General features: G+C 39.7%; 1 protein-coding gene across 1 annotated transcript in view; it reads left to right on the forward strand.

The window, feature by feature from the left end:
* Window positions 1-27,935, forward strand: part of LOC126259726 (DNA repair protein RAD51 homolog 4) — a 174,122-nt gene that overhangs the window by 139,883 nt on the left and 6,304 nt on the right. The window contains exon 4 of the mRNA XM_049956708.1: window positions 9,572-9,758. Within this exon, the coding sequence (XP_049812665.1) occupies window positions 9,572-9,758 (187 nt within the window). The remainder of the gene's footprint in view (window positions 1-9,571; window positions 9,759-27,935) is intronic.

The following is a 27,935-nucleotide window of genomic DNA, read 5'->3' on the forward strand; positions in this document are numbered from 1 at the left end:
TTGTATTCGATGAAGCAGTGTGGCCAGGATGGATAAGGGGGTGGGGGGGCATGCAGCCGCTGTTGTGTCCTGTTGCTGTAACCTTTGTAATTCTGCTGCCCAGGTTGTGCAAGATAGGTTTGGGCATTTTTGATAATGATAAAATTCTACACGCATCGCAATGACATGCATTCTGTCATGGTAATAGGTTGGAAGAAGCTTGCACATTTCGTCAAATGATAAGCTGGCCAATTCTTGCAAAAGGACAAGTTGGCACAACAACGGATAAATGCACAGTGAAAGACAGCAAAGAAAGAAAGCCCTACACAGGTTTGCTTCATCCATGTGAAAAACCTGGAAATGTTGACATAACCATGTCTCATAGGAGTCCCAGTCTTCAGCTGATTCACCATATGACAAAAAAAAGTGCAACAGTTGCACTGACAGGACAATAACCTGCTGCAAACATGCAGATGCCACTTGATTGAGAATGCTGATGAGAGTCTGCTGTTGTTCCACTAAAGCTTCCTTCTGGGCAGTGACATGTTGAAATAAAAAAATGTAACCCAGAATCTTCACCAAGTTTGCTGTAACAAGGACAAACATGATTTATGGAACATAATATTTTATAGAGCCACTTGTAAGATACAATAAAGTACAGGTTGTGTGTATCACTGAACACATTGACTGGACAACAGTAATATAAATTACAGAACAGACCAAGCCCTCATTTGTGATCATTTAAATAATTACTATTTCTTTGGTGGCTCACCAGAGAGTGACAGGGGGCCGCCCCAGTTGGCATCTACAAGCGGGCCTCTGAACTGTATGGACGCATGGCTCTGAAATCATGGATGTCATCAGTGAAGGTACATCAGAGAGGTATGACTTGAACTGTTTTTCCTGATCAGTGCTGCAGAGGGCCATGCTGAACTGGGCAATCCACTGATGATTAAGGTTGTGACTACAGTTGCTGCTGTTGCATCTTTTGTTGGATAGTTTTCAGTCCAGCAATAGTAAAGATCAGCTGTCAGGCAGCATTGATATACATATGATGATGATAAAGGCCCAGTAATGTCGGTATGGATATGTTCAAATCATTGACAATATGGGTTGAAAGTACCAATTGGAGCTGTAATGTGATGCAGTCTTTTGGTACACTGTCAAGCATTGCACTGGCATACAAATGTGTTGCAATCCACCTTGATGTGTGGCCAAACAAATACCATTTTCACCAGTTGTGTAGTAGCCTTTACTACTGCAGAAGAAAGAGTGTAGAGAGAGGAAATTAAATGTTGTTGGATATACGCTGTAACGTACAGTCACGCTTATGATGTCTATATTTTGCAATGTTGGGCTATGATCGAGCATGATATTTGAAGACATCAGAGCCATAAGTCTGATGATTCTTTGAATATCACATTCAATTAATTGTCCCCTTCCTGAGCACCAGAAAATGCTATGAAATTTCATCATAATGATGTCAATGCATCGCACTGTGCCCGCTGATCCAGTGTACTCATTATTAATATATTGAATATCTGTAGCAAACTGAGCCATGAAGTCAAATACTGCAAGTGGTGCGGTGTCACGTTGTCTGGCTTATGATGAAAGACTGTCACTAATGGTTTAAGGTCATGATAAGAAATAAATTTATACCTTCAAGCATTTGTCTATGATTGCAGCGTAGTTGACATACAGATTGTAGACAGACATATAACAATTTGTTTGAGATAGTGATAATTTTTTACCAGTGAAAGTCAGAAGTTGCCATCCATGTTTTACACATTATTGTAATACAGCTCCAATGTCAGTTGCTGATGCAAGTACCATAATTGTGATAGGTATCTCAGGAAGAGGATGAGGTAAAAATGAAGACCTGCAATAGCATCTTTTACTTTGGTGAATGATGTTTCATTTTCAGTCCACTGTTGCATGTGTCCTGGTTTGGGATAACCATTAGAAAGTCATTGAGTGGCACCACAAAAAATTCATGCATATGCACAAAACATGGATGAAAATTTGGAAACCACAAGAAATGGAATAATTAATATATTATTGTGGGCTATGAAAATTGAACAATAGCTTCTAGCTTGTCTTTAGCTGGCAGAATTTCTTATTAGTTGGGTAAGCAGCCTAGGAATTTTACTTCCATTGCCCCAAAACACATTTTGATAGGTCACTCATTAGACACTATTCTTTTAATCTACCAAACAGCCATTGCAGTTGGACTAGATGCTGTACCTCAATAGACAACATTACAAGGAGCCATCAGTATAGACATAACAGAACTCCTAAGTCTCTAGTTGTCTCATCCATGATGTGCTAGAAAGTCTGGGTGTCATTGCACAGTCCAAATGACATTTAAAGAAATGTGTGGAGTCCAAACAGAGTACAGACAGTGCTTTTGCTTATGCCTCCTGATGAAACTGGTGTATGATAAAAAGCACAGATGTGTTTGATTGTGAGTAAATGTTCTGCCATGGATGTGCATATAAAAGTACTTGATGTACGACACATAGTAACAGTAGGACATAGTCATCACAAGAATATGACTGATTACTATTCTTAGTACAGTATGGACTGCCAGATTCCTTGTGCTAATATGAAAGAGAACTCTGGCTTTATGATCTTGAATTTGTCTGGAGTGTGTGAATGAGAACATACATGGACTTGGGATCCCATCACGGTGACTGTGTGATGTACCAAAGAGTGTCTCCTGGTGCTGGAGTGGGTGATGAATGGGTGACTTTGGACAGTCCCTGACAACCATTTAAGTGTCAGGTTAACTGGCATGGAATAAGTGTACATTTACTAGAAAACTGTGTTGCAGAGTCAAGCAGAAATTGATGGCAAAGGTCTGGGAAGAGGCCATAAAATAGTAAGAAATTTGCTCCAACAGTTGGGTATAGTACATCAGTGACAATAAATTTACATCAAAGATTGAATTTTAGAGGCAAGGTGACATGGCTGTAGGTCTTCCTGGGTGGTCCACTTGAAGCGTACAGATTCACTGTGGAAGATCTGAAAATGGACACATACTTGAGACATTAGTCCCTGTACCATTTAGGAACTGAATCTTGGTAGATGCTGTGCTATAAACAGTTAACAACTGTCCAGTTTGAAATCAACCATTATCACTACAGATTTCTGGTGGTATTTTCTTGTCAAAAGGTGGTTTACACTGCTGAGATGCAATTCTAAATTTTCCGTGTTAACCAGCAGATATTCTCACTACTGGGCAAATACTTGTTTCTATTGGAAAAGCATTACTGTTGTGATACAGAGGTGGAATGCCATATTTGGAGAGCCATAACTTGTTAAATAAATTCAGTTGCTTGCATTTGTAGCACTTCAAGAGGACTTTCTGTCATGGTGAAGATGGTTGCAACTCCCGTGGATGGACACATCTCAACATTGGTTAGCAGTTTGAGCATTTGTGTGGTAGGCATAGATTACGCTACACAGTTGTCATAGTTAGTTTCATGCAACACAATTGAAGAGGAAGCTTATGTAAAATGTGTTATCATTATGAAGTAAGATTAAATTGTTCTAGAAAGTTAGTTCTACATGATTCAGGAACTGTGGGTAATCAGATGTAGTGTGAAAATCCTATTTATTTAACACAGTGCTTAGGGTGGTTACAGTTAAACTTTTGTATCTTGAGCCAGTGTAGACAGAAAGTTATTTACCTTATGGTTACTCACATTTATATGATGATGCTCCAATTGTGTGCTGCAGGATTTGAGTTGTGTTAGTAATGTTAGTATCATGACTTGCCATTAAACGCCAGCTATGGTACAGCAACCAAGGTTTGAAACACAAGCATCAGTGTGCATTACAGTTGCAGTCAGTCAACATGTACTGGACAAGATGAGCAGGCTTTATTTATCAAGTCATTTTACTGAAATAGTAGCAATAGTGCTGAAGCTCTTCATGCTTACTGACACATTAAAGGAATTTGGAGCAGGGTGCGATTTGTGCTTCTACCAGTGGGGGCAGGGGGGGGGGGGGGGGAAGTCTGAGGGGGTTAGTAGAATTATATATGTTACTAGCTTGGACCGTGGTGTTACGCATGGTTAAACAGCTATTTATAAATAGATGTTAATGCCGAAACTCACTATTGACACATATGCATGATTTACAAAATCATCTACATGCGGGTACAGATATACGAGGGGAATTCAAAACGTAGAAGCACATTTGTGAACAGTTGTACTTATTCTGATGATAGAAAACTGAAACATATTAATAGTGTTAATAGTAAGACTTATTAAAAACTTTCAGTGTTCGGCTCCACAAATTTACATTATATGTAAAGTTTTACTCCAGTGCATGGGAAATAAACATCCCAGGTTGGGATACATAAACTAAAACCAGAGGAGGGGATGGTCTGATGCAGAGGGGGGGAAATCCCCCCCTGCAAATCGCACACTGATTTGGAGAATTCCTTTTTCTGCACTGGGTTTGAAGAACATAATTTGAAAGTTCAGATTAACTGGCAATTTTGGAATTGCTCCAAAGAGAGGATGACAACCAGTTGCACTTCAAATTGTTGAAGAGGTTACTGTTGCCATGATTGAGAATGATGCACACTATGTGCAATTTTCAAGCAGTGAAAGAGCTGTGTCATGACAGCTGAACATTCCATGACCTCCTGTTGTCTTGGGCAGTGGTAGAGAAATCTGTAGTGTGGTTCCTGGCTGTGGTGGATGCAGGTGGTCTTCTCATTGAACAAGTTTTGTAACCTGGTATCTAAATATAGCAGGCAATTAAAAAATGTTACTCTCTCATGTGGGAATTAATATGCATTTCTTTCAATGGTTTATTTGGTATTTCTCTTCCGCATATCCTTATGAATGTTTCTACAAAGTTTCATTGTTCTATGATCACTTGTTTTTCATGGGGGCCCTCTCAAGTAATGAAAGTTTAATTATAACCTTCCTGTAAATTATTAATTACATCACATAACAGTAAAATGTAAAAAAGAAAATTTGTGTTCTTTCATTTGTTTGAAGTTCAGATACAACATGAATAATTACACAGGATACACAGCATGTACAATACAGCTAACAATTTACTGTGTACAGATTAAAAGGTTGGCATTAATGAGGCTAAACAGGAATTAAATAAGGAAAGTTATGCGGGACCTTAATCTATGGCAGATATATGTAGCAAAATAGTACACCAGGGAAATCAGTTATGAAATACCACCAAGAAAATGTAGGAAATGACTAAGAGGACAATTAACAATTCAGTCTTTTTTCTAATCCACACACTTTTGCCATGTGTCTGGTTCTAATGTATTAGCATTATTTTCGGGATATTGACCCACAGTGTGGCTGAACAGCTTAATTTAAGGTAATATCTAAATATTCTTCTGTAAGTAAGATTCTTTGCCTCCTCCTAAATCTCATACCATCTTTCTCAGTACTGACTTTCATATCACTGAAGGTTCAACTCTTAACTTCATGATAAACACACCGACATTTGTTGCCATCATTTTCATATAAATATTCTCTCCCTTCCAGCCCTGGAATTTACAGAAAAAGTACATCTTCAGCTACTGATTTGTTATTCAGTATTTCTCTTCATTAGCGTGCCAGATTTTGTTCATAGCTGCCAATTCTTAACCTGCCAGTCTCAAGACTGCCTTCACTGCTCATCTCTTCCACACCTGTCTGCTTCCCTAGTGTTTCCGGTACTACATCAAATAGGCCTGACTCCATTTAAAAAGCAAGAGAGTTTACCTCTTGCCCCTAAATAAGATAATTGCTTGGAATCAAAAAAACTTTTTCATCAGGGCCGTAATTTCCTGAACTCATGTCATAAATGATGCCTATCTTACCCACTGTTCTCATTGAAAATTTGTGTGTGTGTGTGTGTGTGTGTGTGTGTGTGTGTGTGTGTGTTAGTATAATCTAACTTCTGCACCATTTCAGTGCAGTAATGTGTTCATTGTAAATAAGTATTACAGTAGTTGTATTACCTTATAAATAAATAAAAACTTTTTTATTTTAAATTCAGTGCATTAGTATTTGTAAAATTACTCTTAGTGTTCATTAAAAATGACGATCATTCCACTTGGGACCTGTGGAATGGTACATTAGCTTATTTGTTTTAATTGTAAATATTTGTCATGTATTGTTGTTTTTCTGACATGTTCCACATCCTGGAGGACCTCCTCACTACGGATCAATTGGAATGAAAGTAAATCTAATCTAATCTAATCTAATCTCATATCACCCAGAGACCATTTTGGTTTCCCCCCTGACCTTTTCTGCATCATGACCATACTCTGTGCTACTCCTCCATCCACTCTTTATATGTATAGGTACATCTGAAAGAACCGAGAAAGGTGATAAACTGGTAAGACATTTGACATGAATTTTTGATGATGGCAGGTCAATTCTCCAGCCAGATTTATGTTATCTATGGTTTCCCTAAATCACTTAATGTAAATGCTGGAATCGTTCCTTTGAAAAGAACATGTCCAATTTATTTTATTTTCCTTCCCCATATATGTGCTTGTGCTGTGTGCGTAATGCCCTCATCATCTATGAGACGTTAAACTCCAATCTCCTCTAAATATCAAAATATGTGACATAAGTGGCCATATCTTTTTATTGTATTGACTTAGAAGCTTCAATGTTTTACCCCTCCAAGGGGCCATAGACTTCAATATGTGACATAATTTCTATCTTGATATGTGACCCTGTTCCCGAGTAAAAGAAGGTTTTCAACAATCAGACAGACAGATAGACGGACAACAAAATGATTGTATAAGGGTTCAGTTTTTACCAACTGAGATATGGAACCCTAAAAAGCTTATCTATTCTTTGCAGCTGTAGGCCTGGTCTATCCACCAGTGAACCTGTAAAATCTCTAGTTACAGATGTTCTGAAATGTTTTGAAAGTTGTTCGTTTGTGTGTGATATGCTCCCTAATCTGAGCAAAACATTTGTCACTGAATCACATGATATTCTAAGACCTAAATTTGAAAAATATGGTATCAAGCGTAATGAATGGACTATCATTAATCCAATTCTATCTATTAGATAGGAAAGCAGTTGTCACTAAATAATTGTAGGTAAAATGCCATACCTGTTACTGTAGACGTGCCACAGAGATTTGTCCTGGGCACTTTTCTGTTTCTAATACACCCGAATGATCTCCCTAGTTCTTTGACCAACAGATCATTAATATAAGCTGACAGTGGAACCCTCATAATGACCAATCCTAATATGGAAGAAGCAAAAAGGAAAACTTTGTCAATGGTACTCCATTGTTCTTGAAACACTACTGGGCTGTGCCATCAAAGTAAAAGTACACATTTGCCAAACACGTCACATCATCCCACCTGTTCTATTTAGTGACTCAGTTGAAACCTTTCAGCCATTTCATTGTATCCGGACAAGTATCACTGGCTGATGAATGCCTGATGTGGAGCTGACTTACTGCTGTTTTGGAAACCATCTGCCTCCCAAATATATGGATTTTAGGAATGGTGTAAGGCTTGTATTCTGATTTCTGTCCATGCAGACTACTGACTTTACATTTTTTTTGACACAGAAAATTTCTGGACTGGAAGGTCATGAGCACTTTGTGCATGAAGGGCCTTGTATTATAGTTCAAACTGACAGTGGGATGTGTATTTGAAGCTGTTGTAAGATTTTCAGTGCATTATAGAGCTCCGTGGCATAGTAGAGAAGCAAAATATTATGTTTTGCAATTGTTAAGTTGTGCCATAAACTGTTTTTGCCATCATTAAAGAGAGCAATTGAAAATGAATGAAATTTTCCTTTGTTGAATTTTCAAGAAAAGTAAAGTGGATTCCATAAACCCTAATTTCTTCAGTGACACACTAAATTTCACTCTGCCTGGCTACATACAATGAGCTGACTAAATTGCTAATGTGGCAATAAAGTGCACATGTCAACTAATTTCTGCTATTCAAATGATGTTGCTTTCATGTTTTCACAAGCTCCAGATCATTATGGATTCTCAATGGAGAGAAGTCTTCCGAAGTAAGAGTGATTTCAGGTGTGCTGCAGGGTAGTGTCATAGGACCGTTGCTTTTCACAATATACATAAATGACCTTGTGGATGACATCGGAAGTTCACTGAGGCTTTTTGCAGATGATGCTGTGGTGTATCGAGAGGTTGTAACAATGGAAAATTGTACTGAAATGCAGGAGGGTCTGCAGCGAATTGACGCATGGTGCAGGGAATGGCAATTGAATCTCAATGTAGACAAGTGTAATGTGCTGCGAATACATAGAAAGATAGATCCCTTATCATTTAGCTACAAAATAGCAGGTCAGCAACTGGAAGCAGTTAATTCCATAAATTATCTGGGAGTACGCATTAGGAGTGATTTAAAATGGAATGATCATATAAAGTTGATCATCGGTAAAGCAGATGACAGACTGAGATTCATTGGAAGAATCCTAAGGAAATGCAATCTGAAAACAAAGGAAGTAGGTTACAGTACACTTGTTCGCCCACTGCTTGAATACTGCTCAGCAGTGTGGGATCCGTACCAGATAGGGTTTATAGAAGAGATAGAGAAGATCCAACGGAGAGCAGCGCGCTTCGTTACAGGATCATTTAGTAATCGCGAAAGCGTTACGGAGATGACAGATAAACTCCAGTGGAAGACTCTGCGGGAGAGACGCTCAGTAGCTCGGTACGGGCTTTTGTTAAAGTTTCGAGAACATACCTTCACCGAAGAGTCAAGCAGTATATTGCTCCCTCCTACCTATATCTCGCGAAGAGACCATGAGGATAAAATCAGAGAGATTAGAGCCCACACAGAAGCATACCGACAATCCTTTTTTCCACAAACGATACGAGACTGGAATAGAAGGGAGAACCGATAGAGGTACTCAGGGTACCCTCCGCCACACACCGTCAGGTGGCTTGCGGAGTATGGATGTAGATGTAGATGGATGTAGATGTAGATTGCTTCTTGCAACAATAGCCACCCTTTACTGTTGTTATCAGAAAGGAATTGAGGAATTCAGAAACTAAAGAAATATGTTTGTAAATGATAGAATGTAGCAATCAGTCACACCCCCCCCCCCCCTTTTTTTTTCCTAATCCAGATTTTAGCTAGTGTCTAGCCGTTATCAATGTACTATTTTTTAATCTCGATGCATGTTAGTTCCCTGTTGTTCGGGCATCACAGTTCTTGGGATACTAGTATTCAAAGAACTGTGATTGACACCCGAACAACAGGGACCTAACATGCATCGAGATTAAAAAATAGTGCATTGATAATGGCTAGGCACTAGCCGAAATCTGGTTTTGTGAAAAGAAGAAAGAGAGAAAAAAAAAAAAGGATGACTGATTGACTGATTGCTGCGCTCTATCATTTATAAATTACATAACAGCCACTGAGTGCATCCACTTTCCTAATGGAAGGTAACCTGATAAAGAAATATGTTATTCCAACAAGTGGGTAATTTCATCACTTATAATTTTGTGTTTAATGTGTGTTTACCTGTGTTAATTAAAATTGTATGTCACAATATACATAAATAGTCCACAGTAATTAAATTAGTATTTTTATTTGTTTTACTTCTTTCAGGAAATTGGAAATATAATGAACAAAGTAAAAGTGGTAAATGTTAGAAATATTTATCAGCTTTTTTCGTTCTTACACAAATGGAAAGAAGACCTCCAGGAAATGAGGGGAGACTACAGCATTCGTCTTGTTATTATTGATTCATTACCACCACTGTTTTTTAATTTTTATGGAGAAGGCCATAATGATGGTGAGAGAAAATTATCATCAATTAATTAGCTTTTCTATTATTTCAACAACATTTTTTTGAAACATTCACTGTGGTTTTAATTTTAATGGACAGTATGTGAAGGTTAAGCTGTGAATGTGCTTGTGTATTATGTTGGGTATCCTTCCTAGCAAAACTAGGAGAACAGGTTTTTGTTCGTTTTACTGAGCTCTCACTTGATAATCTTATACTGTTGCTGCATGCTTGAAATAAAACTACTTCTGTGAAATTGCAATCGTATTAATGCTTCAGTAGTTGATCATTAGATTCAGTCAAGCGTTAGAGCCGAACTGGTGTATGAGGTTTGTCAGCAAGAGGGAAAACAGTCCCTTTCTGTGCTTCTAAGAGTTATAGGATCTGCAGAAGTTGAGATATTCTCTGATTTAATATATTCTGTCATGAGGGATAACTGTCAGGTACGTGGACTGACTTAAGAAATACATTAATAAATAAAAGCAGCAGGCATTATGCCACATTAAGTCCCACTAAAGTCCTATTTTTTGTTTGTGTTAACATGGACTACAGTTAAACATAGCACCAATAGTATAAGAGCATCTTTTCTGAAAAAAGCTGATTTCCCAGTCATAATAAATAGCTGCTACTTGCTTAATATTTATATGACAGCACTGATTTTTTTATTTAGATAAGCAGATAATATGTCAAAGAAATGACTAATGAGAGAGGTTTTTAATTCTTCTTTCAATTTCCAAAACTTTCCAATTTATTGTTGCACATTTCTAGTAGCTTGTTAAAGTCACATCCATTCAAATACAGATTTCACATTCAGTGTGAAACTGACATTTATTATTTCCCCCAATACAAATCAGAAACAATGTACTGGACATTTAACGAAGGAGACCTCTGCAAGAGTTATGATTATCTATCTCAGGTAGTAATATTTTCCCTTATTGGTTTGTCCCAAAATGGTGAACAAAACCCAAATAAAATCTTTATTTACACCTGCATCTGTATTGTGCAAACCACTGTGAGTGCATGGTCTGAGAGTACTTCCGATAGTACCATATGTTAAGGGTCTTCCTGTTCCATGCACATATTGAGTGCAGGAACAATGATTCCTTAAATGCCTCTGAGCAAGCTGTAATTAGTCTATTGTATAGCCCCAGCCAAGTGGTGTGATTGCTAATGATAAATTTACATGCTGCAATAACAACTCTTTGTTTATTAAACTTGAACTAAACTCAGTACAGTTTTAGAGGACAAAATTCCAAACTTGAGTACAACAGAAAAGAGCATCTTGATGATGTGCAGTCATTGCCCACTATGACAGAGTCCACGATTGTCAGAAGTTGTATGTGTTGGGAGGTACTGTGGATGATCAGCAGCTCTGTGCCATGAGGCTGTGTGCTTGTGGACTATTGAGACACAGGTCCTGGTACAGAATGATCACAGCGAAGGGGTGAGATGACTTTGTCTGATGGGAGCAGCAGCAGCAGCAGCAGCAGCAGTGGCAGTGGCAGACATTGTGGTCCAAAGCATATACTTGAGATGGCTAGTGGTTAGTCTGTGGCACAGAGTGTGAACTTACTGTCAAAAAGCTGAGCCATCAGTGGAGGAATACAGTCTCTGGACACTTGACGCAAATAGGTGCCAGCAACTTCACCACTGTTTGCCGTGCCCTTTATGCTGTGTATTGGTGCATGTTGTGCTCCCAGCAGATGCTCTAGCAGCTGCAAGAAGTGTGGTGGCAAACAGCCCACTGAATCTTCTGTTGATAAACAACCTCCTGAGGTAAAGCAGGAGCCATATGTGGCCCGCAAAGCACATCTGTGAGTGAGGTGGCCGAATGCCAAATTTGCAGGGGCTCAGCCCTGCTTATACTACATTATAATCTTGTGTGTGTGTCCCTATGGGAATGATAACATAGGAGGCTGTTACTATGTTCGCCGGCCGTGGTGATCTCGCGGTTCTAGACGCGCAGTCCGGAACCATGCGACTGCTACGGTCGCAGGTTCGAATCCTGCCTCGGGCATGGATGTGTGTGATGTCCTTAGGTTAGTTAGGTTTAAGTAGTTCTAAGTTCTAGGGGACTGATGGCCACAGCAGTTGAGTCCCATAGTGCTCAGAGCCATTTTTTTTTTTTTTTGTTACTATGTTCCTAGATTCCTCACTTAATTGAGGTCCTTGGAACTTTGAAAGTAAGCTTTTATGGAAAAGTTTGCATCTGTCTTCAAAAATCTGCCAGTTTAGGCATTTCAGCATTCCTCTGATGCCCTCTCATGAGTCAAACACACCTGTTACCATTTATGCTGCCCTTATTTGTATAAATTTAATCCCCCCATTAGTCATGTTTCACACATTTGAGCAACATTCTTGAATGGGTCACACAAGAGCTTTTAAACAATCTTTTTTGTTAACTTAGTGTATTCCTCATTATTTTTCCAATGAATCTAAAACTGAGTCTGTCTGATAACTCCATTTCAAATCGCTCAAATTTTTACACCCAGGTATTTGTGTGAGTTATGACACATTAATGTCAAAGTCATAGGACACCACTTTTCTGCATTTTGTTGAGTGTACACATTTTTAAATTTCTGGACATTTAAAGCAAGCTGGTAATCTTTTCTCCACTTTGATATCTTTTCAAGATCTGATTGAATTTGCAGATTTATTTATTTATTTTTGGGTCATCAGTCTCCTCATCCTGTGCCAACCTCTTCATCTCAGAGTAGCACTTACAACTGGTGTCCTCAATTAATTGCTGGTTGAATTCCAGTCTCTGTCTTCCTATATGGTTTTTGTCCTCTACAGTTTCCCTCTAGTAGCATGGAAGTCATTCCCTGATTTCTTAACAAGTGTCCTATCATCCCGTCCCTCCTCTGTGTCAGAGTTTTCCACACATTCCTTTCCTCTTTGATTCTGCACAGAACCTCCTGATTCCTTACCATATCAGTCCACCTAATTTTCAACATTCATCTGTAGCACCATATCTCAAATGCTTCAGTGCTCTTCTGTTCTGGTTTTCCCACAGTCAATGTTTCACTGGCGTACAATGCTGTGCTCCAAACGTACATTCTCAAATTAAGGCCTATATTTGACACTAATAGACTTTTTGTGGCCAGTAATGCCCTTTTTGCCACTGCTAGTCTGCTTTTGATGTCCTCCTTGCTCTGTCCATCATTCTTTATTTTGCTGCCTAGGTAGCAGAATTTCATAACTTTACCTACTTCGCAGCCATAAATCCTAATGTTAAGTTTCTCGCTGTTCTCAATTCTGCTACTTCTCATTACTTTCATCTTTCGTAGATTTACTGTCAATCCATATTCTGTTCTCATTAGACTGGTCATTCCATTCAACAGATCATGTCATTCTTCTTCACTTTCACTCGGGATAGCAAAGTCATCAGTGAACTGTATCGTTGATATCTTTTCACCTTGAATTTTAACCCCACTCCTGAATCTTTCTTTTATTTCCATCATTCCTTCTTTGATGTACAGTTTGAACAGTAGGGGCAAAAGACTACATACTTGTCTTACACCCTTTTTAATCTGAACATTTCTTTCTTGGTCATCCACTCTTATTACTCCCTCTTGGCTCTTGCACATATTGTGTATTACATGTCTCTCCGTATAGCTTACCCATATTTTTCTCAGAATTTTGAACATCTTGCACCATTTTACATTGTCAAACACTTTTTCCAGGTCAACAGATTCTATGAAAGTGTCTTGATTTTCTGTAGTCTTGCTGCCATTATCAGCTGCAACATCAGAATTGCCTCTCTGGTGCCTTTCCTTTTCTAAAGCCAAACTTATCATCGTGTAACACATCCTCAATTTACTTTTCCATTCTTCTGTATAATATTCTTGTCAGCAACTTGGATGCATGAGCTGTTAAACTGGTTGTACGATAATTCTCGCACCTGTCAGCTCTTGCAGTCTTCAGAATTGTATGGAAGATTTTCTCCTGAAAGTCAGATGGTATGATGCCAGACTCATACATTCTACACATGGTTAACTCTATTAATAAACTTCAAGAGGAGTAAGATTTACAATAAAATTTTTACTTATCATATTTTCTTGTAGTTGGATTCAGTTCTTTATGTCTAGGGACTGGTTCTTGAAGCTGAAATTTTTAACACTATAGGTTCTCTTGGTTCCAATTGACATAATACATTTATAGTGAGCCTTTTATTTTTTTTGTTTTATGCTAAAAATTTTATTCTCTCACATTTTTCTGTATCACACTGTCTTTATGATTTCCACATCAACAAAGCAGAAAATTACATTGTTCTTCCAAAAAATAAACACACATCTGATCACATCAGAGGCATGCCCACTACTCCCTCACTCTGTGGTACTGACAAAATTCCAAAGGGCTTATAAATTTTCTTGGCATATGAATTTCTATTAACTTACATTATCATTTTATAAATGAATCCAGTAATTGACACAATTAATTTGTGGAACATTATCCTTTTGTTAGCTATTCAATCTTTTTCTTATGGTCACTTCCCCATCAGCAGTCCCCTCCCAGAGATTGGAATGGGGGACTATTCCAGAATCTTTTGGGCACTATTTCAGAATCTTTTGCCAATGGAGAGATCATCATGACACTTTGTCAATTATGGTCCACATGTCCTGTGTACACATGTTATGTGTCTTTAATGCAGTGGTTTCCATTACCTTCTGTATCCTCATGCCATTAATAATTGCTGATTCTTCTACCTTTAGGAGCAGTTTCCTACTCCAAGGACAAGATACTGCCATAGACCTCTGTCCACTCCTCCATCCTCTTTAACAAGGCCATTGACAGACTTCTTACACTGGAAGTCTTCGGCCACCAAGGCTGATTATTTATAAAAATTTAAGTGGTGTCAGGTTTTGAAACTGGGACCAATGATGTTTTAAGTACTAATCAAAGACACTACCGCTAGACCACAAGTGCAATTATTGATATACAGCATGATCAGCAAAGGCCCCAACCCACTTCCTTGGGGCATTCCTGAAGTTATTTCTACACTTGTCGATGATTCTCCAGTGGAGATAACATGCTGCATCTTTTCTACTAGGAAATCCAAAATACATTCACTTTGTTTGATGTGCTATGTAACCACACTTCCGTTCATAGGCATCAGTATGGTACTTAATTAAATGCTTTTCAGAAGACAAGGTGTATTTCAGTGCCTAAATGCCATGGCCCATGTTTTAAGATTCTTCAACAGATGGATGTCAGTAATCATTAATAGTGGATGGTAGTTTTGTGGATACCATTCTTGTAGACATGTGTGAAATGTGATTTCTTCTTTTACTGGGTACACTTTTTTTGTTTGAATAGTCTACAATAGATTATGGTTAAAAGACAATAGATTATGGTTAAAAGAGGGTCTATGTTAGCAGAAAAGTCTGTGTAGATTCTGAAAGAGATTCTGTCAGTCCTTGGAGCTACAGACGTTCTAGTGATTTCGGCTGCTTCTCACCACCACTAATATCTATATCAGTCATTTGTGCAGTGGTGTGAAAATTAAATTGGAGCAGGGCTCTGAGATTTCCCACTACAAAGGATCATTAGAAAACCAAGTTCAGTGTTTCTGCTTTTGCATTCCTACTCTAAAGTTCAGTTCGTTCGTCAAACATGATTGTCTGGACAGTACAGACAGCTCTGCGTATGACCAGCATTTCTTTGGGTTTTGTGAGAACTCTTTCGATAATATTCTGTTATGATCATTCAAGGCTTCGGGTGATACTGGCCCTTTGCCACCATGAAATGTTCTACTAGGCACATATCTATCATTTGCTTGGTTAAGTATTTTTGTAACCTTCAACCTTTGTTCCTCTACAGGCCTCTGCCAAGAGCTAAATGTATCAGTTTCTTCATTGAGTTATGACACTGCTGCCTCTTTATCTTGTTCATTGAATATGTTAATGTTCCTGCGTGTTTGAGTTGCCCTTTTTACTTTGGTAATCATTCTGGCTAAAACTGCCTCTTGTCACTGGTGCCCGTTCCAGGGTGAACGCCATCAAAGAAGTAGGATCTACTTGTTTCTAATAGATCAAATATATTTCCTCAATGGGTGGGCTTCCAAACTATCTGCCATAAGTAATTTTTAGGGAAAACATTTAGTATTGTGAATTAAAAAAAAAAAAATACCAGAAGGGTGAATGTTTGAAGAAGCTTTGGGCTTGCAGCAGATCCACATTTGTTGCACTCCACATTATTTCAAATTTGTACCTGCCGATCATCATCAGGTGAGCCATTGAACACTGATGAAGACTTCACCCATCATGCAGATTATTACTACACTGAATGTATTACTCTCATGCATTAAGAGTATGGTGACAAACTGGCCACATGATGTAGCAGGCAGTGCCATCGCTTTTGGAATTGAAGAACTTACCTGTCTCATTGTTGGCACTCCCGGTAGCCATCAGCATACTCTGATATCTTATTTTAGAGCAAATTGTACGAATGATGGGGTTCCATGCATTGTCCAGCTTGTACCTGCTGTCACAGTTCATCAGATTTATGCCGAGTACATACCACAGAGTCTCTAATAATGGAGTTCTAAAAAGATGTTTCTGTGGCCAAAATTATTGTTTTATCGTACTCTATTGAATGCCTGGTGGAGCTACACTGTCCAGCAATAGCAGACGTGGTTGATTGCAAAAGGCAAGTGTTTTGTTGATGTTCAGTGCAAAGTTCTTGCACATTGCACATTGTCTGGCCTATGTAAGCCATACTACAGAGGCATGGTATTTTATAAATTCCAGCCTTCCACAAAAACAAATCATTCTTCATTGTCCCAGAAGGTCCACAATAGTAGACAGTGGACAGAAATCAGTTCAACCAAAGGTTTCTATAGGATTCTGACATCTTGAAAAAAATATTACTAACAAAGGAAGAAAACCTAAGGATTTTGGCAGCACCAACTTCCTATTTTTTGTCTTTAATTGACAGTACCCTCTTAACATGCTGGATGTTTTTGTTGTGGTCTTCAGTCCAGAGACTGGTTTGATGCAGCTCTCCATGCTACTCTATCCTGTGCAAGCTTATTCATCTCCCAGTACCTATTGCAACCTACATCCTTCTGAATCTGTTTAGTGTATTCGTCTCTTGGTCTCCCTCTACGATTTTTACCCTCTGCGCTGCCCTCCAATACGAAATTGGTGATCCCTTGATGCCTCAGAATATGTCCTACCAATCGATCTCTTCTTCTAGTCAAGTTGTGCCACAAATTTCTCTTCTCCCCAATTCTATTCAGTACCTCCTCATTAGATATGTGATCTACCCATCTAATCTTCAGCATTCTTCTGTAGCACCACAGTTCAAAAGCTTCTATTAACTTCTCGTCTGAACTATTTATCTTCCATGTTTCATCTCCATACATGGCTACACTCCATACAAATGCTTTCAGAAAAGACTTCCTGACACTTAAATCTATACTCAATGTTAACAAATTTCTCTTCTTCAGAAACGCTTTCCTTGCCATTGCCAGTCTACATTTTATATCCTCTCTACTTCGACCATCATTAGTTATTTTGCTCCCAAAATAGCAAAACTCATTTACTACTTTAAGCGTCTTATTTCCTTATCGAATACCCTCAGCATCACCCGATTTAATTCGACTACATTCCATTATCCTCGTTTTGCTTCTGTTGATGTTCATCTTATATCCTCCTTTCAAGACACTGTCCATTTTGTTCAGCTGCAATGACATTAGAATGTCATTGGCGAACCTCAAAGTTTTACAAACTGCCTATTGGCTCCTGTCTCGGGTTCTTCAGCCAACGTTCATCTAATGATTTTACTGATGTTTCTCCAGCACGAGTGGCTGGCATTGTCAAAGCTTCACCCTCCATTGCCAGTGGTGAACTGGAGCCAAGCTCGCAGCCGCAGACTATATGTACCTGGCGTGCCAACGTTCAAGGGCTTCTCCACGGTCATTTCTGGTGCTGTTCTCCTCTTGCTACCTGCGACAGTCATTCGCTGCAGTACGGGAAGCCAGGATCCATTTACCTTAAGGCTTTCCTCTTTCTTGTTGAAACTGTTCGCATGTTTTTGTATTTCTACAGCTTCTCTGAACAAGCGCGTGTGATATTGCTTCTCTACAGCCAGAACTTCCGTGTCGGCGAATTTTATTACGTGGTCAGTCTCCCTCAGTGCGTGCTCTGCCACGGCCGATTTCTCCACCTGCCCTAACCTGCAATGTCAGTTATGCTATTTGATCCTGGTGTTAATTGATCGTCCAGTCATTCCAACATAAACTTTTCCGCATGTGCATGGTATACAGTATATTCCCAACATTGCAAGTGGGTCCCTTTTCTCCTTCGCTGATCTAAGACTCTCTTTGATCTTCTTTGTCGGTTTGAAAATCGTCTTTACGCCATGTTTGCGCAATATACGGCTGATTCTGTCCATCACTCTAGGAATGTATGGCAGAAAGGCCATACCCAACATTTCTTTTGCTGATTCCTTACTTCGACGAATGATTGGCTCTGTTACACTTCTAATATAATTTGTGGAGTACCCATTGCTCCTCAGAACACTTTCCAGGTGTTGCATTTCTCGTCTGAGGTGCTGCGGCTTACATATTTGTCCTGCTTTTGTTACGAGCGTATTAATCATTCCTCTTTTCTGGCTCGGGTGGTGGTGTGATAGTTTGTGCAGGTATCGGTCCGTGTGTGTCGCTTTTCGATACACACTGTGTCCCAGGTTTTCGCAGTCCCTTGTGACCAGCACATCTATAAATGACAGTTTCTTGTCCTTTTCTACTTCCATGGTAAATGTTATGTTGGAATGGAGGTTGTTCAAGTGTCTTAGGAAGTCACCGAGCTGTTCTTCACCAAGGCTCCACACCATGAAAGTATCATCGACATACCTGTACCACACCTTAGGTTTGCAAGTCGCCAAGTCCAGTGCCTGTGCTTAAAATTGTTCCATGAAGAAGTTGGCCACCACTGGACTAAGAGGACTACCCATGGCGACGCCTTCCAGCTGTTCATAGAAATCGCCATTCTATGTGAAATAGCTCGTGATGAGACAAGCATGGAAGAGCTTTTCGATGTCTTGCAGGAAAATGGAACCGATGTGCTCCAGAGCGTCACTGTGTGGCACTTTCGTAAACAACGAAACAACATCAAAGCTGATGAGGAAGTCGTTTAGTGCAAGTTTCAGTTTCTTCAGCTTCTCAATGAAATGTCCTGAGTCCTTTATGTATGTGTCGGTCTTCCCCACGTGTGGCTGGAGCAGAGAGGCCAAGTGTTTTGCCAGTTTATACGTCGGTGAGCCAGGAGCACTAACGATCGGTCTCAGTGGAACGTTGTTCTTATGGATCTTGGGTAATCCATACAGCTGAGGTGGTAGGGCTTCTGTGTTGTGCAGGCTTCTCTGTATGTCCGCCAGCAGAGAAGACGCCTTGATTAATTGATTTGTATTCCGTGTGATCATTAGATGAACGTTGGCCGAAGAACCCAAGACAGGATCCAATAGGCAGTTTGTCAACAAGTGGCCACGAAAGCCTTAACAATCTCAAAGTTTTAATTTCTTCTCCGTGGATTTTAATTCCTACTCTGAATTTTTCTTTTGTTTCCTTTAGTGCTTGCTCACTATACAGATTAAATAACATCAGGGATAGGCTACAACCCTGTCTCACTCCCTTCCCAACCACTGCTTCCCTTTCATGTCCCTCGACTCTTATAACTGCCATCTGGTTTCTGTACAAATTGTAAATGGCCTTTCGCTCCCTGTATTTTACCCCTGCCACCTTCAGAATTTGAAAGAGAGTATTCCAGTCAACATTGTCAAAAGCTTTCTGTAAGTCTACAAATGCTAGAAATGTAGGTTTTCCTTTCCTTAATCTATTTTCTGAGATAAGTCGTAGGGTCAGTATTGCCTCACATGTTCCAACATTTCTACGGAATCCAAACTGATCTTCCCCGAGGTCGGCTTCTACCAGTTTTTCCATTCGTCTGTAAAGAATTCATGTTAGGATTTTGCAGCGGTGGCTTATTAAACTGATAGTTCGGTAATTTTCACATCTGTCAACCCCTGCTTTCTTTGGGATTGGAATTATTATATTCTTCTTGAAGTCTAAGGGGATTTCGCCTGTCTCATACATCATGCTCACCAGATGGTAGAGTTTTGTCAGGGCTGGCTCTCCCAAGGCTATCAGTAGTTCTAATGGAATGTTGTCTACTCCTGGGGTCTTGTTTTGACTTAGGTCTTTCAGTGCTCTGTCAAACTCTTCACGCAGTATCATATCTCCCATTTCATCTTCATCTACATCCTCTTCCATTTCCATAATATTGTCCTCAAGAACATCGCCCTTGTGTATACCCTCTATATACTCCTTCCACCTTTCTGCTTTCCCTTCTTTGCTTAGAGCTGGGTTTCCATCTGAGCTCTTGTTATTCAATCAAGTGGTTCTCTTTTCTCCAAAGGTCTCTTTAATTTTGCTGTAGGCAGTATCTATCTTACGCCTAGTGATATAAGCCTCTACATCCTTACATTTGTCCTCTAGCCATCTCTGCTTAGCCATTTTGCACTTCTTGTCGATCTCATTTTTGAGACGTTAGGATAGAATACCCATTTTTCTGGAATATTGCCTTTAGGTGGGCCAGCTGTTCATGAAACTATCTGAATCTAAGACTGTGTGAGCTCTGTGCACAAGTGTTTTAAGCACACTTAACAGTTTGCAACAAATGGTGACAACCTGATGCTTGTAAATTGTAAACTGAATCACACTGAGAGCCATCATTTATGTATCTAACCAAAATGTCCAAGGCAGAGAGTCCTTTCTCTATTTCCTTTGTGCATTGAATGTTCTTTTGACTGGCGCTGCAGTGGTGTAAAAACTCTGTCACTTTATCTTATTCATGAGGCCACTCTGTGAAAGTATCGTCCACACACCTACAAAATACAGGCGGTTTAAAAGTCACTGATTACAGTGCTCTCTTCTCGAAATCTTCCATAAAAAGCACTGTGCAATCTACTCAAAAAAATTACTCATGAACAAAAAAGAAGTTGAAGAGACAGTATTCCAGAACAAAGCAATAATGTCCACCTGAAATTTATTACCACCTAGTGCCAAAGACTCTGCAGAGGGACCTTTATAACAAGTGATACTGCATCAAAGCTAAGTAAACAGTCTGAACTTCTTAAATAAAGAGACCCCAATCGATTGAAAAATCAGTCAAGTCTAATATATGATGTGATTACTTGCTTAGTAATAGTCTCAGAAGAAAGAAAGATGCATGATTAAATTATATGTAGCAACACCAATGTTGCTTACTGTTGGTCGTAAATGTAGACTATCTTTACATATTTTAGGAAGACCATACAGACTGGGTGTTACGCAGTCATGTGATCTAAACCTCATGATGGCCTCTTGAGGTAATAAGGAAGAAATCAAGAATGTAGAAGTTCTCTATTGCACATGTCCTGTATGGTCATAATCAATCTTCTTATGCATAGAATCACTTAATAGACCATGCACCTTATCCACATACGGACTACCAGGTTGCAGTACTGTTGAATATTTTTGTTAGACTTAAGTACCATTATGTCTGGATACTCATGAAGACTGTGTAGTGTGGCCCTTTCTGCAGAGGTTCAGTTGCTGCCTGGAGGAGGAGTTTTCGAAAGCACATGGCAGGTTTCTCTTCTTATTTTTTCTGCAGCATCCAAAGGCAAGTGTTTTAAGTTTCTTCAGCAGGCTCGCCAAATTTATAAAGGTTGTGCTTTTCATGTAGGTGCAAAATTCAGTTGATACCTTCCTTTGGACACTGCAGAAGAATAAGAAGGGAAACATGCCATGCACTTTTAAGAGCCAAAAACCAGGATGTAGATACAGAGGAGATCATGCCAGCGAAATTCCCAGTTTTCTTCCTTTTGTTGGCAATATTTCTTTCAAGACAACTGGAATCCACAAGTTTTAGATTAAAGTGGTTTTCCACCCACTATCTTCTACTGCAGACCTTTTGGGAATAGTGCAGGATTACTTATTATTGTGGAAGGCTGGAATTTACAAAATACCATGTCAGTGTTCATGATAAAGGAACAGTTGCTGTTTCAGCCATGTTTAAAATCTTGAAACCATGCCAGTGTGTTATGGATTACATAGACCAGGTAATGTGCACCATGGAGGCATGCTGCACCAAATATCAATGCTGCAGTTGCTTTTTGAAGCACACTAAGTTTGCTGTTCCTGAATCTTGTAGCTCCACTGGACAACTGATGGAGTGTGGTAAAACAATAATTTTGTCCATAGAAACATTTTTTAGGACTCTGTTATTAAAGAATCTATGGAGATATGATTGCCAGGAAATATAATGAGTCATAATAGTGGGTATCAATTGGCTAATGCTTGAAACCCCATCATTTCCACAATTTGCTAAACAAATATGTTAGAGAACAGTGAGCGGCATCTCTGAGAACAGCTGAGTTCCACGAGTGATGATCCTGCTACCGAATAGTGTGGTGAGTCTGTCGTCACAATCTTAACACAGCCAGAGAATAGACACAGTACACTAATAAATTGCAGGACAAGAGCTGCCTTCATCAATCTTAAAAGGCTTATGTGAGGTTTCCAGTCAAAATATCTAAGAGTGTAATAAATGATGACCAGCTGCAGGCCCACAATTGCTTTAAATTTGTAAATAGTATTGTTTCACAGGATGCCTTGTCACATCCATCACTTACAAAACTGAAATTTCTCCACTATATTTCAGTGCTGGTATTTTTACAATGTATTTTGCAGTGTCCTTCAGCCATGGATGCATGTCTTGGTCTGGCACAAATTTTTAGTGTCACGAGTACATTGTCCAGCTGGAGTCTGATCTTATTCACAATTGCAAATAAATTTCTTGCAATTTTTCCATTTAATTGTTGAATCACTAATGTCTCCTCTAGTGATAACTACATGATTGGAAAATGTATGTGCAAGCAAGCTGAGATTTTTTTCTAGAGGTTTTTGTTATGACAGGGCACACATTTTAGGGTCGACAGAAATATGCGGTTATGAGTTTGTGCTCACCCTTGAAACCAAGTATTGTCCAGATGCACTCACATGCAGCTTCAATTTCAGTCTCAGTGGATTTTTGATGTACTGTGTACTGCAACAGATACACTACCTCCATTTCCAATTAGCCTGGCCTTTTTATGTACACTAAGAGTCACCCCAAAAATCTTGCTGCTGCCATTTTGGATTTTAGCCAGCTTTTTGTACCTTGTGGGATGTGATCTTCCCTACATTTTACATCATCTTTCAACACTTGGAATTTGTTCAAAATGCTTCGGTTGTTGATCCACGGCATTTTAATAGTCTCATCTGTGAGGTGCACATCATTGCTGATCTTTTTGAATATTTTTAAAGACTTATTTTGGTGAAGTTTCTCTCCTTTCATTGCAATAACAACCATCTGTTGCTGTCATTTCCTACATGATGGACCACGTAATCTCACAGTGTGATGCAACTGTGCCACTACTGATGAGTGATACATTTATTATCAGACACAGATCATCACTTGAGTATTATTAAAATAATTTAGATAAGGATTGCCAGCCTCTCCTAGACTCATTAGACAAGGCTAAAAATGTTACCATTTCTATACTACCTTTGGTATCAACTCTCATTTTTTTGCATCCCATGAAGATCCAAAATCTGACCACTGAACTGGAAACATACACCATTACCATTCTCCCCAGCTAGCATCATTCTGTGCCACTGTAAATCTCAGCCAACGCCAACAGCACAGACAGTCAAACACAACAATTTGGATGAAAACAGTATTTTCTATTCGCACCTTAACAAACTTCACAAAGTCTGTTTATATGACCAATACCTCCCCTTTTTGCTTGATTTGATTCATAACACCAGTTTCTGTTAAGTCACTATATAGTCTTCTTTGAAAATTACAACTGCCAGTCAGCTATCACAACTATAAACTGCCACATATCTTGTGTTAAGCCACAACACTGGTCTTTAGGAGCCTGAAAGTGCTCGTGCAATTCCACACCTGTGCATGGGAACATAAGTCAAAGATAATGCAGTTTTTCCACACTTGAAACATAGTTTGGCTGATCTTTATGAGTTCAAGACTGCTGTCTTGAGAAACTGTTACAGTACCAAAATTAATCATCACATACAGCACCACCTCTGTGCTAAGAGTCCTCAATTTTATAGCTACCCTTGAAATTTTTTGACTTCAGGTTGTTTTCACCAGTCCACAACTACAATTTTATTTTACATCATGCCACAATCATGGACCTTTGCCTAGTTTAGCCCGCTCTGCCCCTAGAAGAGCTACTCTTTGATGTACTGTGCCCTGCCTAAAGCTATAGAAACTGTAATTTTCTCTGTCAACACCAACATAGTTTCTATCACATCATAGGAAATCCTCAGATCAGCAGAACAACTGACAGACGTTGGCAAGGCACTCCGTGACATTATACAAACTAATGTATTCCAGTCAGCTTGTGAACTGCAGCTTCTGGCTCACAAGATTCACTTGTCCTTGTTAAGAGAAACCACATCTTAACTGAGGTGGCTACCCGCTGTACTTAATGACTATAAAATTCTCAGTCAAATTAAATTTGAATAATGCGACTCAAAATGCTGAAAATGATACTGTAATGACTATTCAATTCACTGTTGTGATAATTACTTCTATTCTGCATATAACTGTGTTTAATAAAGTAACATTGCTTGATTTAAGTCTGAAATGAGGATCTTTACTTGGGTTGAGGAAGCTACAATTAATTTAATAATCAGTTCATTGCAGTCCTACTTTATCTGTTCTGAATTTTACTGATCAGTAGTTATTCGGATGAATATACATTGCACTTTATTCATATGTATTTTACATTTCACATAATGTTAACCGAGGATAGGATTTCATTAAGATCTTGCTGGAAAGATAGCAAGACAGATTTTTAAAAACTGCTTTTATTGTGTCAAAATCCAGTGGATTAAAATTCTTTTTTATTTTACTAAGATGAATGTTTGACTATAATTTATCTACTGCATATGAAACATTGTGGTTTACTTTTTACAATTAGCATATTCTCCACGAATGTTTTTAAACAGTATCATACAGTTTTCCAGATTTCTCCCTGGCTGCAACTCACTTGTCAAAAACTAGCCTAACTACATACAATACTCCAATCAGCAAACCATTAAAACAAATGGTGGAAGGGTGGTTGTTGGCTGCTTCTTGATGTTATATAAAACTTGTCAATACCTGAACTATCCATACCATCGGTAGGCTCAGTGCAAAAGTTTGACGTGAGAGTTTTCGTCTTTGAATTTTTTTGAGACAGTTGTAGAAGGTGATTTTTTTCCACCATGTAAAAACTCTAGGGATTGGCTGATGAGAGGATATGGAACAAAAAATGCCTAATGAACTTAAATGAACAAAAAAGGTCTAATGAACTTATATCCAGAAATGCACGGTTTCCATGCTAGAGACCATTTATTCAATCATACATTGTTACAGAGACTGTGGTCTAATATGCACTGTACCATGCAGCCACAGTTACAGTATGCATTGTTTCCTTCTACAGCATGGTACCGTTCATCATATCTCATGACCTAGCACCCTCTCCTGCCATAGTAATTAGTAATGTTGCATCTGATTCAATTCTCTTGCTGACTCACCTTGTCCTGCCCACTATCCTTCCCACCCCTCCTACCATGGTATTCCGCCGTCCACCGAACCTGCAAAATATACTCGTCCATCCTTACACAACCCTCGCTCCCAATCCCTTACCTCATGGCCCATACCCCTGCAATAGACCTAGATGCAAGACCTGTCCCATACATCCTCCTACCACCACCTACTCCAGTCCGGTCACTATCATCACCTATCCCATCAAAGGCAGGGATACCTGTGAAACCGGTCATGTGATTTATTAGCTAAGCTGCAACCTCTGTGCTGCATTCTATGTAGGCATGACAACCAACAAGCTGTCTGTCTGCATGAACGGCCACCGACAAACTGGCCAAAAAACAAGTGGACCACCCTGTTGCTGAACACGCTGCCAAACATGATATCCCTCATCTCAATGACTGCTTCACAGCCTGTGCCATATGGATCCTTCCCACCAACACCAGCTTTTCTGAACTGCGCAGGTGGGAACTTTCCCTGCAATACATCCTACGTTCCCGTAACCCTCCCGGCCTCAACCTTCGTTAGTCTCTGTCCTCACCCATCCAACTCCCTCGCTCTTCCCATTCTATGTAGGCATGACAACCAACAAGCTGTCTGTCTGCATGAACGGCCACCGACAAACTGGCCAAAAAACAAGTGGACCACCCTGTTGCTGAACACGCTGCCAAACATGATATCCCTCATCTCAATGACTGCTTCACAGCCTGTGCCATATGGATCCTTCCCACCAACACCAGCTTTTCTGAACTGCGCAGGTGGGAACTTTCCCTGCAATACATCCTACGTTCCCGTAACCCTCCCGGCCTCAACCTTCGTTAGTCTCTGTCCTCACCCATCCAACTCCCTCGCTCTTCCCATTCCAACACTACACAACCATCAATTTACCGCCACACCCAGTCTTTTAATTTCTTTTTATTTCATTTTATTTCTCTCCTTTCCGCTACTTACCCCCCTCCCCCCTCTGCATCTCCTCTCCTGCCCTCTGTCTAAACTGCAACACATCATTGTCCACCACTCCCAATATACTACCCCTCCCCCTCCCCCTCCCCACCCCAGCCTCCTCCTTACCCCCACCCAGTCGCCACTCCCATCATGCACTGGTCTTGCTGTTTGCAGTGTGGTTTCAACTCTTTGAGACTGCAGACATGTGTGCAAGTTGCATTTACTTGTGTGTGTGTCTATATACGAGGTGTGGCTAGAAAAAAACCGGACTAGTACTGGTGAAACAATAAAACGAATGCAATAAGGCTGAAAGTCGGCGTGGTGGCCTGTCACGTGACTCTCGCTCCACCTACTACTCGAGTTTCATCTGCCTCCTGCACTCAGTCTGCCCGTGGCGTCTGTTTTAAGTAGTTGACGTTTTGTCTGTGCGTCGGAAAATGTTGAGTGTACAGAAAGAACAGCGTGTTAACATCAAATTTTGTTTCAAACTAGGAAAATCTGCAAGTGAAACGTTTGTAATGTTACAACAAGTGTACGGCGATGATTGTTTATCGCGAACACAAGTGTTTGAGTGGTTTAAACGATTTAAAGATGGCCGTGAAGACACCAGTGATGACACTCGCATTGGCAGACCATTGTCAGCAAAAACTGATGCAAACATTGAAAAAATCGGTAAACTTGTTCGACACTTTCCTTGTCAACTCCTGTTAACTCAAGACACTGCTCTGATTGTTAAACGGCGATCTTGTCGAACAAGTTTACCGATTTTTTTCACCAGTACTAGTCCAGTTTTTTTCTAGCCACACCTCGTATATATATATATATATATATATATATATATATATATATATATATATATATATATATATAAACACAGATGATGTGACTTACCGAACGAAAGTGCTGGCAGGTCGATAGACACACAAACAAACACAAACATACACACAAATTTCAAGCTTTCGCAACCAACGGTTGCTTCATCAGGAAAGAGGGAAGGAGAGGGAAAGACGAAAGGATGTGGGTTTTAAGGGAGAGGGTAAGGAGTCATTCCAATCCCGGGAACGGAAAGACTTACCTTAGGGGGAAAAAGGACAGGTATACACTCGGACACACACACATATCCATCTGCACATACACAGACACAAGCAGACATTTGTAAAGGCAAAGAGTTTGGGCAGAGATGTCAGTCGAGGCGGAAGTACAGGGGCAAAGATGTTGTTGAAAGACAGGTGAGGTATGAGCAGCGGCAACTTGAAATTAGCGGAGGTTGAGGCCTGGCGGATAACGAGAAGAGAGGATATACTGAAGGGCAAGTTCCCATCTCCGGAGTTCTGACAGGTTGGTGTTAGTGGGAAGTATCCAGATAACCCGGATGGTGTAACACTGTGCCAAGATGAGCTGGCCGTGCACCAAGGCATGTTTAGCCACAGGGTGATCCTCATTACCAACAAACACTGTCTGCCTGTGTCCATTCATGCGAATGGACAGTTTGTTGCTGGTCATTCGCCCATAGAAAGCTTCACAGTGTAGGCAGGTCAGTTGGTAAATCACGTGGGTGCTTTCACACGTGGCTCTGCCTTTGATCGTGTACATC

This window comes from Schistocerca nitens, chromosome 1 (genome assembly GCF_023898315.1).
Source record: "Schistocerca nitens isolate TAMUIC-IGC-003100 chromosome 1, iqSchNite1.1, whole genome shotgun sequence".
In the NCBI taxonomy this organism is placed as follows: Eukaryota; Metazoa; Arthropoda; class Insecta; order Orthoptera; family Acrididae; genus Schistocerca; species Schistocerca nitens.